General features: G+C 30.1%; 1 protein-coding gene across 1 annotated transcript; it reads left to right on the top strand.

The window, feature by feature from the left end:
- Window positions 1-7401: 7401 nt before the first annotated feature.
- LOC111419569 (cytochrome P450 4C1-like) lies at window positions 7402-12294 on the top strand. Its single transcript, XM_023052395.2, has 7 exons — window positions 7402-7726; window positions 7783-7892; window positions 7940-8030; window positions 10906-11149; window positions 11200-11506; window positions 11555-11978; window positions 12034-12294. The coding sequence occupies exons 1-7, from the start codon at window positions 7534-7536 to the stop codon at window positions 12195-12197; spliced, it is 1533 nt and encodes a 510-aa protein (XP_022908163.2). The 5' UTR covers window positions 7402-7533; the 3' UTR covers window positions 12198-12294.
- Window positions 12295-17817: the final 5523 nt, after the last annotated feature.

The raw sequence follows: 17817 nt of genomic DNA, 5'->3' as shown, positions 1-17817 counted from the left end.
TTTTTAGAAGAATAATAAAAAATAAATTAAAAAATTGACGCTAGATGGGGGTGAGCGAAACGTCAAAAATAACATTTAAATGACAAATTTAAATTTTCGTCTAAATGAAGATTAATTGTCTTGTGTTATCTTAATAGAATCGTCTACTAATTCAAATTAAAGCTTAAACTATTTGCTTCAAAATAGTGGATGATAAGTTGTGTGTTACGTAAGTTGTGTATCTTCTGTTAGTTCTGGTTTTGCATTTGTACTATCACTAGAGCTAACATAAGACTTAAAACTAGAATCATTCGGGTTTAGAAGTCTTGCGAGACGTGCTGCTAAATCCGAATGTTTCTAGTTCTCGGTTTAGTGTTAATTCTAGTGGCAGTTTTAAGATATTACCATGTTGTATATTTTTATTGAACAAATTAATAATGGAGTTAATTAATGATTTTAAATTAATTACTTACCATTTTTTCCGTTTAATAGATCAAATCGATTTTTTTTAAATCTTCAATAATTTTCAATTAAGAAAGTTAGGTTATGTTTTCTAATCAAACTACATTCCCTAATTTAAGGGAAAAAATCGCTTACTGGAATCTACACTCACTTTAAACATATACTTTGGAAGTCCAAAAACGTATTTTGATGTTTTTTTCGCTTCATTTGGACTTATTTTTTTGATAAAACTCGATAATATTACCAAGAAATAAATCGGTGGTTTTAAAATGTCAAATATGACTTAACGTAGGTGATTTACGCTAGATGGCGCGAGTGTAAAAAGGGTTTTTTTACGATTTAAATAAAAATTAAATGTAAAAATTTGAAATTTTCTCCTAAACATAGATTAATATTCTGTCCTCTTATTATCAAACAATATTATTTAGTGAATCAAAGTTTTTTAGAAGAATAATAAAAAATAAATTAAAAAATTGACGCTAGATGGGGTGAGCGAAACGTCAAAAATAACATTTAAATGTCAAATTTTAATTTTCGTCTAAATGAAGATTAATTGTCTTGCGTTATCTTAAAAGAATCGTCTACTAATTCAAATTAAACCTTAATCTGCTTCAAAATTGTGGATGATAAGTTATGTGTTACGTAAGTTGTGTGTCTTGTGTTAGTTCTGGTTTTGCACTTGTACTATCACTAGAGCTAACATAAGACTTAAAACTAGAATCATTCGGGTTTAGCAGTCTTGCGAGACGTGCTGCTAAATCCGAATGTTTCTAATTCTCGGTTTAGTGTTAATTCCAGCGGCAGTGGTAAGTAGCGCTAGTTAGCATAAGATATTACCATGTTGTATATTTTTATTGAACAAATTAATAATGGGGTTAATTCATGATTTTAAATTAATTACTTACCATTTTTCCGTTTAATAGATCAAATCGATTTTTTAAATCTCCAATAATTTTCAATTAAGAAAGTTAGGTTATGTTTTCTATCAAACTACATTCCCTAATTTAAGGGAAAAAATCGCTTACTGGAATCTACACTCACTTTAAACATATACTTTTGGAGTCCAAAAACGTATTTTGATGTTTTTTTCGCTTCATTTGGACTTATTTTTTTGATAAAACTCGATAATATTACCAAGAAATAAATCGGTGGTTTTAAAATGTCAAATATGACTTAACGTAGGTGATTTACGCTAGATGGCGCTAGTGTAAAAACAAGTTTTTACGATTTAAATAAAAATTAAATGTAAAAATTTGAAATTTTTTCCTAAACAAAGATTAATATTCTTTCCTCTGATTTTCAAACAATATAATTTATTGAATCAAAGTTTTTTAAAAGAATAATAAAAAATAAATTAAAAAATTGACGCTAGATGGGGGTGAGCGAAATGTCAAAAATAACATTTAAATGACAAATTTAAATTTTCGTCTAAATGAACATTAATTGTCTTGTGTTATCTTAAAAGAATCGTCTACTAATTCAAATTAAAGCTTAAACTATTTGCTTCAAAATAGTGGATGATAAGTTGTGTGTTACGTAAGTTGTGTATCTTGTGTTAGTTATGGTTTTGCATTTGTACTATCACTAGAGCTAACATAAGACTTAAAACTAGAATCATTCGGGTTTAGCAGTCTTGCGAGACGTGCTGCTAAATCCGAATGTTTCTCGTTCTCGGTTTAGTGTTAATTCTAGTGGCAGTGGTAAGATATTACCATGTTGTATATTTTTATTGAACAAATTAATAATGGGGTTAATTAATGATTTTAAATTAATTACTTACCATTTTTTCCGTTTAATAGATCAAATCGATTTTTTAAATCTCGAATCATTTTCAATTAAGAAAGTTAGGTTATGTTTTCTATCAAACTACATTCCCTAATTTAAGGGAAAAAATCGCTTACTGGAATCCACACTCACTTTAAACATATACTTTGGGAGTCCAAAAACGTATTTTGAGGTTTCTTTCGCTTCATTTGGACTTATTTTTTTGATAAAACTCGATAATATTAGCAAGAAATAAATCGGTGGTTTTAAAATGTCAAATATGACTTAACGTAGGTGATTTACGCTAGATGGCGTGAGTGTAAAAAAGGGTTTTTTACGATTTAAATAAAAATTAAATGTAAACATTTGAAATTTTCTCCTAAACAAAGATTAATATTCTTTCCTCTTATTTTCAAACAATATAATTTATTAAATCAAAGTTTTTTAGAAAAATAATAAAAAATAAATTCAAAAATTGACGCTAGATGGGGTGAGCGAAACGTCAAAAATAACATTTAAATGACAAATTTAAATTTTCGTCTAAATGAAGATTAATCGTCTTGTGTTATCTTAAAAGAATCGTCTACTAATTCAAATTAAACCTTAATCTGCTTCAAAATGGTGGATGATAAGTTGTGTGTTGCGTAAGTTGTGTGTCTTGTGTTAGTTCTGGTTTTGCACTTGTACTATCACTAGAGCTAACATAAGACTTAAAACAAGAATCATTCGGGTTTAGCAGTCTTGCGAGACGTGCTGCTAAATCCGAATGTTTCTAGTTCTCGGTTTAGTGTTAATTCTAGTGGCAGTGGTAAGATATTACCATGTTGTATATTTTTATTGAACAAATTAATAATGGGTTAATTAATGATTTTAAATTAATTACTTACCATTTTTTCCGTTTAATAGATCAAATCGATTTTTTTAAATCTCCAATCATTTTCAATTAAGAAAGTTAGGTTATGTTTTCTATCAAACTACATTCCCTAATTTAAGGGAAAAAATCGCTTACTGGAATCCACACTCACTTTAAACATATACTTTGGGAGTCCAAGAACGTATTTTGAGGTTTCTTTCGCTTCATTTGGACTTATTTTTTTGATAAAACTCGATAATATTACCAAGAAATAAATCGGTGGTTTTAAAATGTCAAATATGACTTAACGTAGGTGATTTACGCTAGATGGCGCGAGTGTAAAAAAGGGTTTTTTACGATTTAAATAAAAATTAAATGTAAAAATTTGAAATTTTCTCCTAAACAAAGATTAATATTCTTCCCTCTTATTTTTCAAACAATATAATTTATTGAATCAAAGTTTTTTAGAAGAATAATAAAAAATAAATTCAAAAATTGACGCTAGATGGGGTGAGCGAAACGTCAAAAATAACATTTAAATGTCAAATTTTAATTTTCGTCTAAATGAAGATTAATTGGTTTGCGTTATCTTAAAAGAATCGTCTACTAATTCAAATTAAACCTTAATCTGCTTCAAAATTGTGGATGATAAGTTGTGTGTTTTGTGTTAGTTCTGGTTTTGCACTTGTACTGTTGAGAATTCGTATTTATTTAGTTGTCAATTGGGTTGCCTACCGAGTAGGGGCGTCAGCGCTTTATTGTTAGGGGGGGACCTGCGAAGAATCGACGTTATTTTTAGTAGCTTTTAGAACTCCGTCGTATCGCGTTCGCTCGGCTCATGTATGGTGTATGGCTCATATTATATATTGAGTTCGAGTGGTTATGATAACACGTGTTTTGTTGAAATAAACGTTGATCAATGACTGTAAGCGTTTTGTTTCCGAACCATCGTGGAATGTAAGACCGGTGGTCTTATGATTCGCGACATGTACTATCACTAGAGCTAACATAAGACTTAAAACTAGAATCATTCGGGTTTATCAGTCTTGCGAGACGTGCTGTTAAATCCGAATGTTTCTAGTTCTCGGTTTAGTGTTAGTTCTAGTGGCAGTGGTAAGTAGCGCTAGTTAGCATAAGATATTAGCATGTTGTATATTTTTATTGAACAAATTAATAATGGGGTTAATTAATGATTTTAAATTAATTACTTACCATTTTTTCCGTTTAAAAGATCAAATCGATTTTTTTAACTCTTCAATAATTTTCAATTAAGAAAGTTAGGTTATGTTTTCTGTCAAACTACATTCCCTAATTTAAGGGAAAAAATCGCTTACTGGAATCTACACTCACTTTAAACATATACTTTTGGAGTCCAAAAACATATTTTGAGGTTTCTTTCGCTTCATTTGGACTTATTTTTTTGATAAAACTCGATAATATTAGCAAGAAATAAATCGGTGGTTTTAAAATGTCAAATATGACTTAACGTAGGTGATTTACGCTAGATGGCGCGAGTGTAAAAAAGGGTTTTTTACGATTTAAATAAAAATTAAATGTAAAAATTTGAAATTTTCTCCTAAACAAAGATTAATATTCTTTCCTCTTATTTCCACACAATATAAATTATTGAATCAAAGTTTTTTAGAAAAATAATAAAAAATAAATTCAAAAATTGACGCTAGATGGGGGTGAGCGAAACGTCAAAAATAACATTTAAATGTCAAATTTTATTTTTCGTCTAAATGAAGATTAATTGTCTTGTGTTATCTTAAAAGAATCGTCTACTAATTCAAATTAAACCTTAATCTGCTTCAAAATGGTGGATGATAAGTTGTGTGTTGCGTAAGTTGTGTGTCTTGTGTTAGTTCTGGTTTTGCATTTGTACTATCACTAGAGCTAACATAAGACTTAAAACTAGAGTCATTCGGGTTTAGCAGTCTTGCGAGACGTGCTGCTAAATCCGAATGTTTCTAGTTCTCGGTTTAGTGTTAATTCTAGTGGCAGTTTTAAGATATTACCATGTTGTATATTTTTATTGAACAAATTAATAATGGAGTTAATTAATGATTTTAAATTAATTACTTACCATTTTTTCCGTTTAATAGATCAAATCGATTTTTTAAAACCTCCAATAATTTTCAATTAAGAAAGTTAGGTTATGTTTTCTATCAAACTACATTCCCTAATTTAAGGGAAAAAATCGCTTACTGGAATCCACACTCACTTTAAACATATACTTTGGGAGTCCAAAAACATATTTTGAGGTTTCTTTCGCTTCATTTGGACTTATTTTTTTGATAAAACTCGATAATATTAGCAAGAAATAAATCGGTGGTTTTAAAATGTCAAATATGATTTAACGTAGGTGATTTACGCTAGATGGCGCTAGTGTAGAAAAGGGTTTTTTACGATTTAAATAAAAATTAAATGTAAAAATTTGAAATTTTCTCCTAAACAAAGATTAATATTCTTTCCTCTTATTTTTCAAACAATATAATTTATTGAATCAAAGTTTTTTAAAAGAATAATAAAAAATAAATTAAAAAATTGACGCTAGATGGGGGTGAGCGAAACGTCAAAAATAACATGTAAATGTCAAATTTTAATTTTCGTCTAAATGAAGATTAATTGTCTTGTGTTATCTTAAAAGAATCGTCTACTAATTAAAATTAAAGCTTAATCTGCTTCAAAATGGTAGATGATAAGTTGTGTGTCTTGTGTTAGTTCTGGTTTTGCACTTGTACTATCACTAGAGCTAACATAAGACTTAAAACTAGAATCATTCGGGTTTAGCAGTCTTGCGAGACGTGCTGCTAAATCCGAATGTTTCTAGTTCTCGGTTTAGTGTTAATTCTAGTGGCAGTGGTAAGATATTACCATGTTGTATATTTTTATTGAACAAATTAATAATGGGGTTAATTAATGATTTTAAATTAGTTATACTTACCATTTTTCCGTTTAATAGATCAAATCGATTTTTTTAAATCTCCAATAATCTTCAATTAAGAAAGTTAGGTTATGTTTTCTACTCAAACTACATTCCCTAATTTAAGAGAAAAAATCGCTTACTGGAATCCACACTCACTTTAAACATATACTTTGGGAGTCCAAAAACGTATTTTGAGGTTTCTTTCGCTTCATTTGGACTTATTTTTTTGATAAAACTCGATAATATTAGCAAGAAATAAATCGGTGGTTTTAAAATGTCAAATATGACTTAACGTAGGTGATTTACGCTAGATGGCGCTAGTGTAAAAAGGGTTTTTACGATTTAAATAAAAATTAAATGTAAAAATTTGAAATTTTCTCCTAAACAAAGATTAATATTCTTTCCTCTTATTTTCAAACAATATAACTTATTAAATCAAAGTTTTTTAGAAGAACAATAAAAAATAAATTAAAAAATTGACGCTAGATGGGGTGAGCGAAACGTCAAAAATAACATTTAAATGTCAAATTTTAATTTTCGTCTAAATGAAGATTAAATAAAAGTATTTGGCTTCATCTCTTTTATGTTATCTATTGTTTGGATAATATTAAGCCATTATCCAAAATTATACTCAGGTATTTAACCAAAGGAGATGGATTGATGTAAAAGTTGCCATCATTCACTTTTGGAGATTTATCACAAATACGGTGATTTGACTTGGAATTTTGCTGGCTTTATGCTCTTTCGCCTACAACTATCGAACTGTATAGGTAACCAAGACATCCACTTTTACTTTTACTCTTCTAATTGTAAGTGAAATAAATCATTAAAAATATTTGAAATTTGTACTACCATTCTTGAGTAACACGGATTTTTCATACTGTAGGTGTTTTTAATTGGTTATTTAAATAAATCGGCTAAGATAACAACTTATTTTAATTTTATTAATTAAAAAAATGAATCATCATTGTTTCAAAACAATATTTTATGACTAATATAGGTTATGATAAAATTATCAAAAACCTACAAAAAAAAAGATCCGATTAGTTTTAAAAAAATAAAAAGATTAAAATTATTAAATGACGCAAACTTGTCTTCATGAAATAAATTAATACAAAAAAAATATCGAGTTCAATAAATTCTTAGTAATCTTTATCTCGTATAAAGTTTAAACCAAATATAGAATTTGACCTTAGAAGTTAATAATTAGTATTTTCTCTGTAATATGCATAAAATATAAACTATCCAAATATTTACTTTGGATATTTTGAAAATGATGATTATTAATTACTTAATCATGATTCATTTGAAAAATCCTTTTTTAAAAGGTTATCTTTCGATAAATTTAGTTCAATCACGTCAAGATATTCTTGAATATAAACAGTTCTTAAGTTTTTATTATTCGTTTGAGATTAATCATGAGAAGAAAGAAACTTTCCCCTCCAATAAAATAAAAGTATAAATAAACCGTTTAAAACCCAATTTAGTTCAGTCAATTGAAAAATTTCATCAATTTGTGTTTGCCTTTCAAAGTGGTCTTTTCAAGATGCAAAAATTCGTTCAAATCGATTTTAAATCTCTGCCAACATCGGTAGTGATGATCGTCACGACCACTCTTTCCTTGCTTTTGACGTACAAACTTTTTTGTTATATAAAATATCGAATTGCTATGTCTAAAATTCCCGGGCCAAAAGAATATCCTTTTATAGGACATTTATTTAGCGTTTTGGTATCTCCAGGTGAGAATTTCTTTTTAAATTTGCGAATTTTTGATTTAAACTGGTTGGGTTTTTAGATAAATTATTTAATAAATTAACAAAATACAGCAAAAAGTTTTATCCAACTTATCGACTTTGCACTGGAATTAAAGACGCTGTTTTTATCTCTTCGCCAATTGATGCAGAGGTAAATATTTTAATATATTTTCTAATTACTATTAAGTGTTATTTTAGACGATATTATCTGGAATGAAACATATTGATAAAAATTTAATGTATAAACCTTTGGAGAATTGGTTACAAGAAGGGTTATTATTGAGTACAGGTAAAGAATTATTACCAAAATACCTTCGGCACATTAAACATCATCCAATTGTTCCGAACATTCCTTTATTTCTGTGGCACATATTAACCTTCGAACGGGCGCGCTGTCATAAAATTTATGACAATTTTCGGTTTTATAATATATCTCTTCTTATATTATGCATTTGAAAGGATTTAACGCTAAAGTATTCATAAAAAATGTTACTATTAATTTTGACATATTTGTCATCTTTATAAAAAATCCTTTAAAATGAGTCCAAACTCGACATATTTAACTTTGATATTAATGGAGATACAATCACTTCCGGTTTGAAACGTCAACGTCAATTTTGACATATTTGTCATCTTCATAAAAAAACCTTTAAAATGAGTCCAAACAAGACGCACTTATCTCAAAAAACAAAAAAGTTAGAATAAAAATCATTAAACCCGAAGTTAGCAACAATGAAGTTAGCAATTTAATTTTTAAATATTAATACCAACCTTAATTTTTTATTTTTTTTGTTATTATATTTTAGTTTTTAAGACTTTTATAAAAATTAAGAATATGTCAAAATGACATTGACATTTCAAACCGGAAGTTGCTTATATCTCGAGTAATATTGGAATTAAACGTATCGTGTTTGGACTCATTTTAAAGGATTTTTCACGACGATTACAAATATGTCAAAATTGATGTTGACATTCTTAACCGGACGTGATCATAACTTCATTAATATTGGAGATAAATATGTCGTGTTTGTACTCATTTTAAAGGATATTTAATGAGGATTATAAATATGTCAAAATTGAGGTTGACATTTTAAACCTGAAGTTAGTTATTATATAATAGACAAATGGACAACTTCATGGTGTTCTTTATTAAAAAACCTTTAAAATGAGTCCAAACATGATGCATTTATCTCAAAAAACAAAAAAGTTTGAATAAAAAACATTTAACCCGAAGTTAGCAACAATGAAGATAGCAATTTAATTTTTAAATATCAATACCAACCTTAATTTTTGATTTTTTTTATTACTTTTTTGTTTTTGTGACAAATATTAAGACATTTTATAAAAATTAAGAATATGTCAAAATGACATTGACATTTCAAACCGGAAGTTGCTTATATCTCGAGTAATATTGGAATTAAATGTATCGTGTTTGGACTCATTTTAAAGGATTTTTCACGACAATTACAAATATGTCAAAATTGACGTTGACATTCTTAACCGGAAGTGATCATAACTTCATTAATATTGGAGATAAATATGTCGTGTTTGTACTCATTTTAAAGGATTTTTAATGAAGGTTACAAATACGTCAAAATTGAGGTTGACATTTTAAACCTGAAGTTAGTTATTATATAACAGACAAATGGACAACTTCATGGTGTTCTTTATTAAAAAACCTTTAAAATGAATCCAAACATGATGCACTTATCTTAAAAAACAAAAAAGTTAGAATAAAAAACATTTAACCCGAAGTTAGCAATAATGAAGATAGCAATTTAATTTTTAAATATCAATACCAACTTTAATTTTTGATTTTTTTTATTACTTTTTTGTTTTTGTGACAAATATTAAGACATTTTATAAAAATTAAGAATATGTCAAAATGACATTGACATTTCAAACCGGAAGTTGTTTATATCTCGAGTAATACTGGAATTAAACGTATCGTGTTTAGACTCATTTTAAAGGATTTTTCACGACGATTGCAAATATGTCAAAATTGACGTTGACATTCTTAACCGGAAGTGATCATAACTTCATTAATATTGGAGATAAATATGTCGTGTTTGTACTCATTTTAAAGGATTTTTAATGAAGATTACAAATACGTCAAAATTGACGTTGACGTTTTAAACCTGAAGTTAGTTATTATATAACAGACAAATGGACAACTTCATGGTGTTCTTTATTAAAAAACCTTTAAAATGAGTCCAAACATGATGCATTTATCTCAAAAAACAAAAAAGTTAGAATAAAAAACATTTAACCCGAAGTTAGCAACAATGAAGATAGCAATTTAATTTTTAAATATTAATACCAACCTTAATTTTTGATTTTTTTTTATTACTTTTTTGTTTTTGTGACAAATATTAAGACATTTTATAAAAATTAAGAATATGTCAAAATGACATTGACATTTCAAACCGGAAGTTGCTTATATGTCGAGTAATATTGGAATTAAACGTATCGTGTTTGGACTCATTTTAAAGGATTTTTCACGACGATTACAAATATGTCAAAATTGACGTTGACATTCTTAACCAGACGTTGACCATAACTTCATTAATATTAAAGATAAATATGTCGTGTTTGTACTCATTTTAAAGGATTTTTAATGAAGATTACAAATACGTTAAAATTGAGGTTGACATTTTAAACATGAAGTTAGTTATCATATAATAGACAAATAGACAACTTCATGGTGCTATTTCATGATGTATTCTTTATTAAAAAAACCTTTAAAATGAGTCCAAACAAGACTGACAGCGTCTGAAGACGCACGGCTAAATCCGAAACATTCTAGTTCTAGGTTTAGTGTTAGTTCTATTTTTATACTAGCACTATCACTACAACTAACACAAGACCTAGAACTGCATTTATATATTGCGACTTATATGAAATTCCGTAGAAAATTCCTAAAATTAATCGATTTCATTTTGTGTTTTTAACAATTATTGTTTAACATAAATGAAATATTTTTACTCTAGCAAAATGTGCGTTTTAACTGTTTTATTAAAAATAACATAATACATATTAATACAGACCTGATGTCATAAAATTTATGACACGCGCCCGCTCGTGTTATAAAATCGGGCTCAAATATTAACTTCATTTCGATATCCTCCCAGATCTCTTAATATTGAAAACTTTTTCTATTCAAGGTCCTAAATGGCAATATAGACGTAAAGTTTTAACACCGACATTCCATTTTAACATTTTACAAGAATTCACAGACGTTTTTATCGACGAAGGTAAAAAATTGGTTCAAGATTTGAAATTAAACGCGAATAAAGTAATAGATGTGGTCCCGATCGTGACACAATTCACGTTACAAACGATTTGTGAAACAGCTATGGGAACAACTTTGGCTAAATCCGGCGATGCTTATCGAGATTCGATTTATAAGTAAGATTTATATCCAAATAATTACTTAAATTAGTAATTCTTCTTTTTAGAATGGGCGAATTAACAGTGCATAGAATAGTTAGACCGTGGTACTATTCACCTTTAATTTATATATTTTCACGACAATTTTGGGAATCTTGGATTACCACGAATTATCTTCACAAATTCACCATGAAAGTAATCAAAGACCGAGAAACAACATTTAATCCATCCGATATTACCTCTACGAAGGATGGTTTTCAATTGAATACTAAGAAAAAAATGGCTATGCTTGATTTACTTTTATCGGCAAAACGATCCGGATCTGCCATCAATGATAAAGGAATTCAAGAAGAAGTTGATACCTTTATGTTTGAGGTATACACAAAAATGATATATACAAAAATCTATCTTTTTTCATTTAAGGGCCACGACACAACAGCAACCAGCATTTCATTTACATTCATGCTTCTCGCCAACAATAAAGACGTTCAGCAAAAAATATTTGAAGAGCTTTACGATATTTTCGGCGATGATTCCGATCGGGATATAACGATGAACGATTTAAGCCAAATGAAATACTTGGAGCGAGTTATAAAAGAATCTTTGCGATTGTATCCGAGCGTTCCTATGATTGGACGTTGTACAAGCGAGGATATGGTGACCAGTACGGGATGTAAAATTCCAAAAGATGTGATTGTGATGGTGAGGATTTATGACATCCATAGGAATCCGGAAATTTATCCGGATCCGGAAAAATTCGATCCAGATCGGTTTTTACCCGAAAATTCCAAAGGAAGACATCCGTTTGCTTATATACCATTCAGTGCCGGACCCAGGAACTGCATAGGTTCGATTTTGTGTTGGTCTAAAATACAAAAAATAAAATAATTAAATTATTTTAGGCCAAAAATTTGCAATGTTGGAATTAAAAACCGCAGTTGCTTCTGTAATGAGACATTTTCAATTAGAACCGGTTGATACACCGGATACCATCACACTTCAAACCGATATAATTATCAGGACAACCCATGGGTTGAAAATGAAGTTTATACCGAGGAAATTATAAATATATATACATACAGGGTGTTTCGGTGACTCGGGGAACAAATTTAACCACATACACTAGAGTGAAAATGACGACGATTCATGTAAAAAAGAATTAGTAAAAGTCTTCAAGGTTCAAAGATACAGGTTCAAAATTTTAACACATTTTTCCAAATATCTTAAACACTATTTACAGTAGAATTTTTGCATTTAATACGAAAACGGTGGTTTTTATCAATATTCTTTAAGAGTGATAAAAGTTTCTAAACTAAATTTACTATTAGAAACTGCAAAAATAAATATAGGGTTATGATGGAATAAAAAAGTTCTGAGCAAACAAACTTTAGGAACAGCCTGTATAGCATTGTTCTCGTGTACTGATCCAACTCAAAAATTGCCTAATGATTTTACGTGATATTGTTAAAATTTCCTAACTTTGATGGCCTGTATCTTTGCAATTTGAGGACTTTTATTAATTTTTTTTACATTAATCGGCATCATTTTCACTCTAGTACATGTGGTTACATTTATTTTGTTCCCCGGGTCACCGAAACACCCTGTATATACAATATTTATAAGGTTCCTATCACTAATTTTTAAATAGTCTATTGCGAAATAAAGTCTATATAAAACTGATTAATTTTTAAATGTTTTTAACTCAACCCAACCCGAAACACCGAAAAGAATAGAGAATTTAATCCAAATAACCACTGACTGACTAAGATTATTGATTGATTGATATTATTATAAGGGACACGTTGGAATATGAGCTCTTCTTCTCTAATCTCTTTGTTAAGTAGCTATTATTCCAGTACTATCTACTATCTGTTGCTATTTTATTATTACTTTGCCCTGTGGTGATTTAGTTGGAGCAACAAAATCACAAATAAACTATGAATATAACAAAATTGGAGTGATTATGGATGAAACGATGGTTCTACTCGACGTCATCATTGCAAGTATGCAACCAATATCACAGTATTGGTATTAAAATACGCGATTTGCGTATTTGGTTGCATAACGTCGGGTACGATAATTAATTACCACACTGTATTTTTACATATTTGTATTTGTCTATTTTCAAGGTTTATGAATAACTTTACTTTTTGCAATTTGATTCGGCCGTTCTCGAGTTATTCGATTTTTTCTAAAAAAAATCTGCTCTGGCAGACATTTGTTCAAAAAATTAGAGAATACTCGATTTTCGGGATATCAATTTAGGATTCAGAACGTGATTAAGTATGTTTTGGTGCCGAAAACGGCTGTCTAAATCTTTACTATGAAGTTAACTATTCAAAATTTGGATGTACCATAACATCATTTTCTTGAACGGCACCCCTCATATTTTATTACTTAATCGTCTTCGGCGTCTCATTTTACATCTTTTATACTCCGTATGTCCTATACTTAACGTTAATAGTTTGAGAAATAATTAGGGTTTTTTGAAAAATGCACACATATCATTTCCATCTTTCCCAAATTCTTCTTCTCTTCTCCAAAAACAACTCATTTACTTCTATTTTAGTATTTATCCTTGACCTTTATTATAACCCTCTCTTGCTAAAGTATCACCACGTTCGTTTCCCAATATACCATAATAACCCTGTAGGAATTCAACATATGTATATACTTTTCTCATTGATAAATGGCGCCTAATGGCCCAAATGGCGCCCATAGCCAGGACTATTCGCTGTTTCGGTAATTTTCAGTATAATAGATTCATGCAGGATTTGTACAAGATTCCATTCTTCTGTATTTTTGACATGCCAGATGTCGACACTAAAGTAAATTTCTTAAGCAGCGCCATACTTATAAAAAAAAAAAATAGTGTACTAAGGACCACCTGTAAATTTGTAAAACCCCAGACACCATGGATTACCGACACTATCCATGCAAAAACTTAGAGACAAAGCATTGTAATAATTCGGGAATTATTTAATGGTTTTGGGAATAAACCATACGAATGATATATTCCTGGCGTGCAACCTTTTGCTTTTAAAAACCAAAAATCACGTCTCGCATTTACGACCGACATCCGGAATAGTGACCAGAGGTCGAAATAAATTTTGGGAAAGATTTATGTATAAGCAATTTTATGGGGAAATGTAAATCGCGATAACGAAGAAGTCGTTAAAAATAAAATAGACGTTAAAAACGTAAAGTTTGATGGCTCCTACAGTTTGGGATTTACGTGATGATTTTTGGGATTAGCTAGCGGCGGATGTTATCTTCTGGCCCCGTGGTCAAAAATTGTTCCCTTCCCCAAATTCCCTCATTGGCTCAGAAAATTATTGTAAAACATCCGCCCCGTATTTTGGATTGGCCCAGGTCTAGGGGATAGGAACGCCTCAAGAAGGTTTTTGCACCCCTCCAACACCCGAGGTTACTTAAGAGCTTGTAAGACCTTTTTCAGAGAATGAGAATCAGAATTCAATCACAATCAATTAGAACCACAACGAACCTAAGAGATTTTTGAGACGAAACGTCGTCAGCGCTACGTTAGACAGCAACTTAGAATTCGCTTTAACGCCAATCCTAAGTGTCGTCGCATATCGAGAACTGTGACTTAGTTTCGTCGTGTCGTAATTGTGTTTCCACTGAGGATTTGGTGCGAGAGTGGTGTTGGAACCTTCCCGGTTAAATTCCGAGAAGCCAACAAAAAGGATCCAGGATTGCGATTCATCGGCGTGCCACCAAATCAATACAAGACAAGTCCTAAGTAAGTCTGCCAGTTTCCGTTATACCTATCTGTCAACGAGAATTAGCTGTCGGGGTTAGATTCAGGAATATCTCTTTTTAAGTAACGTCGTGTCGTAAATAAATGTAGGTAGATTTTAAGGTTCATTTTGTTCATTGTTAAATATTTCTTGTTATTTTGTTAATATAGTTTAAGTGGGATTAGAATACTTGTCTTTTAATTTTCCCCTTTTCCTGACAGAGCCTTAGTGCAAGAACCCACGGTTTTGAAATAGTGGCCGCGCGCTTGTCATTTAGTTTTGATTGATTTGCTAAGATCAATTACTAAAATACTGTTTCTGGTGGCAGCGGTATTACCAAAGGTCGAGATCGTTCAGAGGCGGCCTCACCACAGCATATCGTGATTTTAGAGCATCTAAATTACCACATAACCGGACTTTTTACAAAGCTATGAGAAAAACAGTCACGGAAGCTATTAGTACAGAACGTTGAATTTATATTGAATTACAAATAGGAAGTGTTGACAATAAGTGGGCAGCGATAAAAAAGGCTGGACTTTTTAATAAAAAATAGATAGCAATATCTGTACACCTCAGAAACTTGAATGAACTAAATAAACATTTTTCGGGGGGAGGTACCTTGGAGTATGACATAGACCTCTATAATCATTATTTAAATGTAGCTATACGTGGGGGTGTTTTTGAGTTTAATCAGATTGAAGATGTTAAGGTGCCACAAGTCAAGATAAATTAAACATGCAAACTATTAAACTATGTTGTTAAACATATTACACCATATATTAGGCATATTATAAATAGCGCAATTGGGACTACTCTTTTTCCAGCAGCATGGAAAATATCTTTAATAAATCCCCTCCCCAAAATTAATAATCCACAGAGGATGACGGATCTAAGACCGATTAGTATTCTTCCAGTTCTGTCCAAGGTGATGGAGAGGTTTTTGTTTGAACAACTAAACGACTATATTATGAATAATAACTTCAGCTGCGTTACTGCATTGATTGATATTGTGGATGATGTGGTGAGAGCGATGCCTTCTTGACTATTCCAAGGCCTTGTAAATTTTGTACACAGCACCTCCGCCCTATATGTTAACGGCATTTCTCCTATTTACATTCCATAACATATTCTGTCCAATTTCAACATTTGACTTTTTGCTGTTGGCATAGTTATTGGGTTGTTGAAGCCATCCCCGCTTTGTTGAAGTCAATAATTTAATGTCCATTTGTACTATTTTCACTAGATACATACATTGTCTATATTTATATTCAATCATAGCTCCTTCATAATACATTGTATCTGGTTATATGCCTTTTTCTAGAGAATATCATAGCCTTAGTTTTTTCTGTGGCCAATGTTAAGTCTCGCTCTTCTAAACATCCTGATAATACTTTAGTAGCTTCATTAAGTTGGTATATGCAGCTTTCTTCCTCTTTTGCACCTGCATAAATTGCTGTATCATCTGTATACTATATAGCAGTAGGTGAGGTAATCCTCTGTACTTGGTTTTTTGCCTATATTCAAAATGTCATTCTTCTACTCTAAGATTTTAAGTGCTGTTAATTTATGTATTACTCATTAACGTTTTTGGTACTTTATGATCATTCAGAATATCCATCAATTTAGCTATAAATAGGCGTCCTTCAAATCTAGTAACAATGCCCGCACTGAGTGTTTTTTAAGAAAAGCTAATTATATATTTGTTGTTAAGAATGTGTTTATGATTACTTCCTTATCCTTTCAAAATACAAATTATGTTTCCTCAAGCACCTTGTTATGCTTTAACCATCATTCCAATCGATTAGTGATAATTTTCTAAAAGACTTTTCTAATACACAACATAAGCGATATTGGTCTGAGACTTCCCATTCTTTCGGTTGTGAAAATCATTGAATATGTTATGATATCATTTCGAATTCTTCTAAACTTATGGGGTCTATTACGTCTGATTGTTAATGTCGATTGAATATTTTGTATTCAGGACTTCTCTCTCTTCTGGTACATATGTACATAAAACACGAGTTATTCAAAAACTCTGATGACCACTCATAATCATTATACAATTCATTCTTACTACAGAAATACATTTTGTCTTTTGACAATTTCTAACTGTCAATTCAAATTTTTATTTTCAAGTGTTGCGGTATTACCAACTGCTACATACCTATTTCCCTACATTGTCAACATTTATTTTATTATGTTAAAAAAAAGGATAAAAACGCGAATTACAAAAAATAGCATAAAAACACGTTTCATAAGACTTAAAGCACTCATTTAGCGTTTTTAAACTTGAATTCGTGCATTTCAAGCGTGTTTTACGAAACTAGCTTTTTAATGTACTATTTTGTCAAAGGAATATGTCTTTTAGCTACCTTATTAATGTTTTATCTTTCATATATAATCTAATTACAAAAATTGGATAAAAATCCTTTTCTTTCTTCCCCTTATGTTGTATTATTTCACCTTTATTCACTGCCTTTTCTCATATTTATAGTAATTGATCATATTCGATTATTTCTTCGCGTGATTTATTATGAGTGAATGTCGTATATTGTTTCTAGTATATTCTTCATTCGTTTTAAATGGTTTTAAATTTATTAATTGATTTTAATTTCCTATATTGGAACTAAGGTTATGTTTATTGTCAATGTTGACAGTAAACTGTAAACTAACCTCAATACACCTCAACAGATGACGCAACAAAATGCTCTTTTCTTGGGATTCTAAGTTATGGCGTTCTAGGTTATATTGTTTCCATACAATTATCCTTCTACACATTTTACTATTAGTTTTAAAGGGGTTTTAAATTTATGAATTGTATTTTAATTTCCTATATTCAGACTAAGGTTATGTTTATAGTTAAAGTTTGACAGTAATCTGTAAACTAGCCTCAATACACCTCAATAGATGACGCAACAAAACGGG

The sequence above is a fragment of the Onthophagus taurus genome, chromosome 3, assembly GCF_036711975.1.
Source record: "Onthophagus taurus isolate NC chromosome 3, IU_Otau_3.0, whole genome shotgun sequence".
Classification (NCBI taxonomy): Eukaryota; Metazoa; Arthropoda; class Insecta; order Coleoptera; family Scarabaeidae; genus Onthophagus; species Onthophagus taurus.
The sequence above is the reverse complement of the archived record's forward strand: the minus strand, read 5'-3'. Positions and strand labels throughout refer to the sequence as shown.

What these genes read in the sequence shown, in the direction of transcription:
- LOC111419569 (XM_023052395.2), top strand. Translation starts at nt 7,534, where the DNA reads ATGCAAAAATTCGTTCAAATCGATTTTAAATCTCTGCCAACATCGGTA. An exon ending in AGGGTTATTATTGAGTACAG is followed by an intron (nt 8,031 to 10,905) that starts GTAAAGAATTAT and finishes TTTCTATTCAAG; the next exon opens with GTCCTAAATGGCAATATAGA. An exon ending in CGGACCCAGGAACTGCATAG is followed by an intron (nt 11,979 to 12,033) that starts GTTCGATTTTGT and finishes AAATTATTTTAG; the next exon opens with GCCAAAAATTTGCAATGTTG.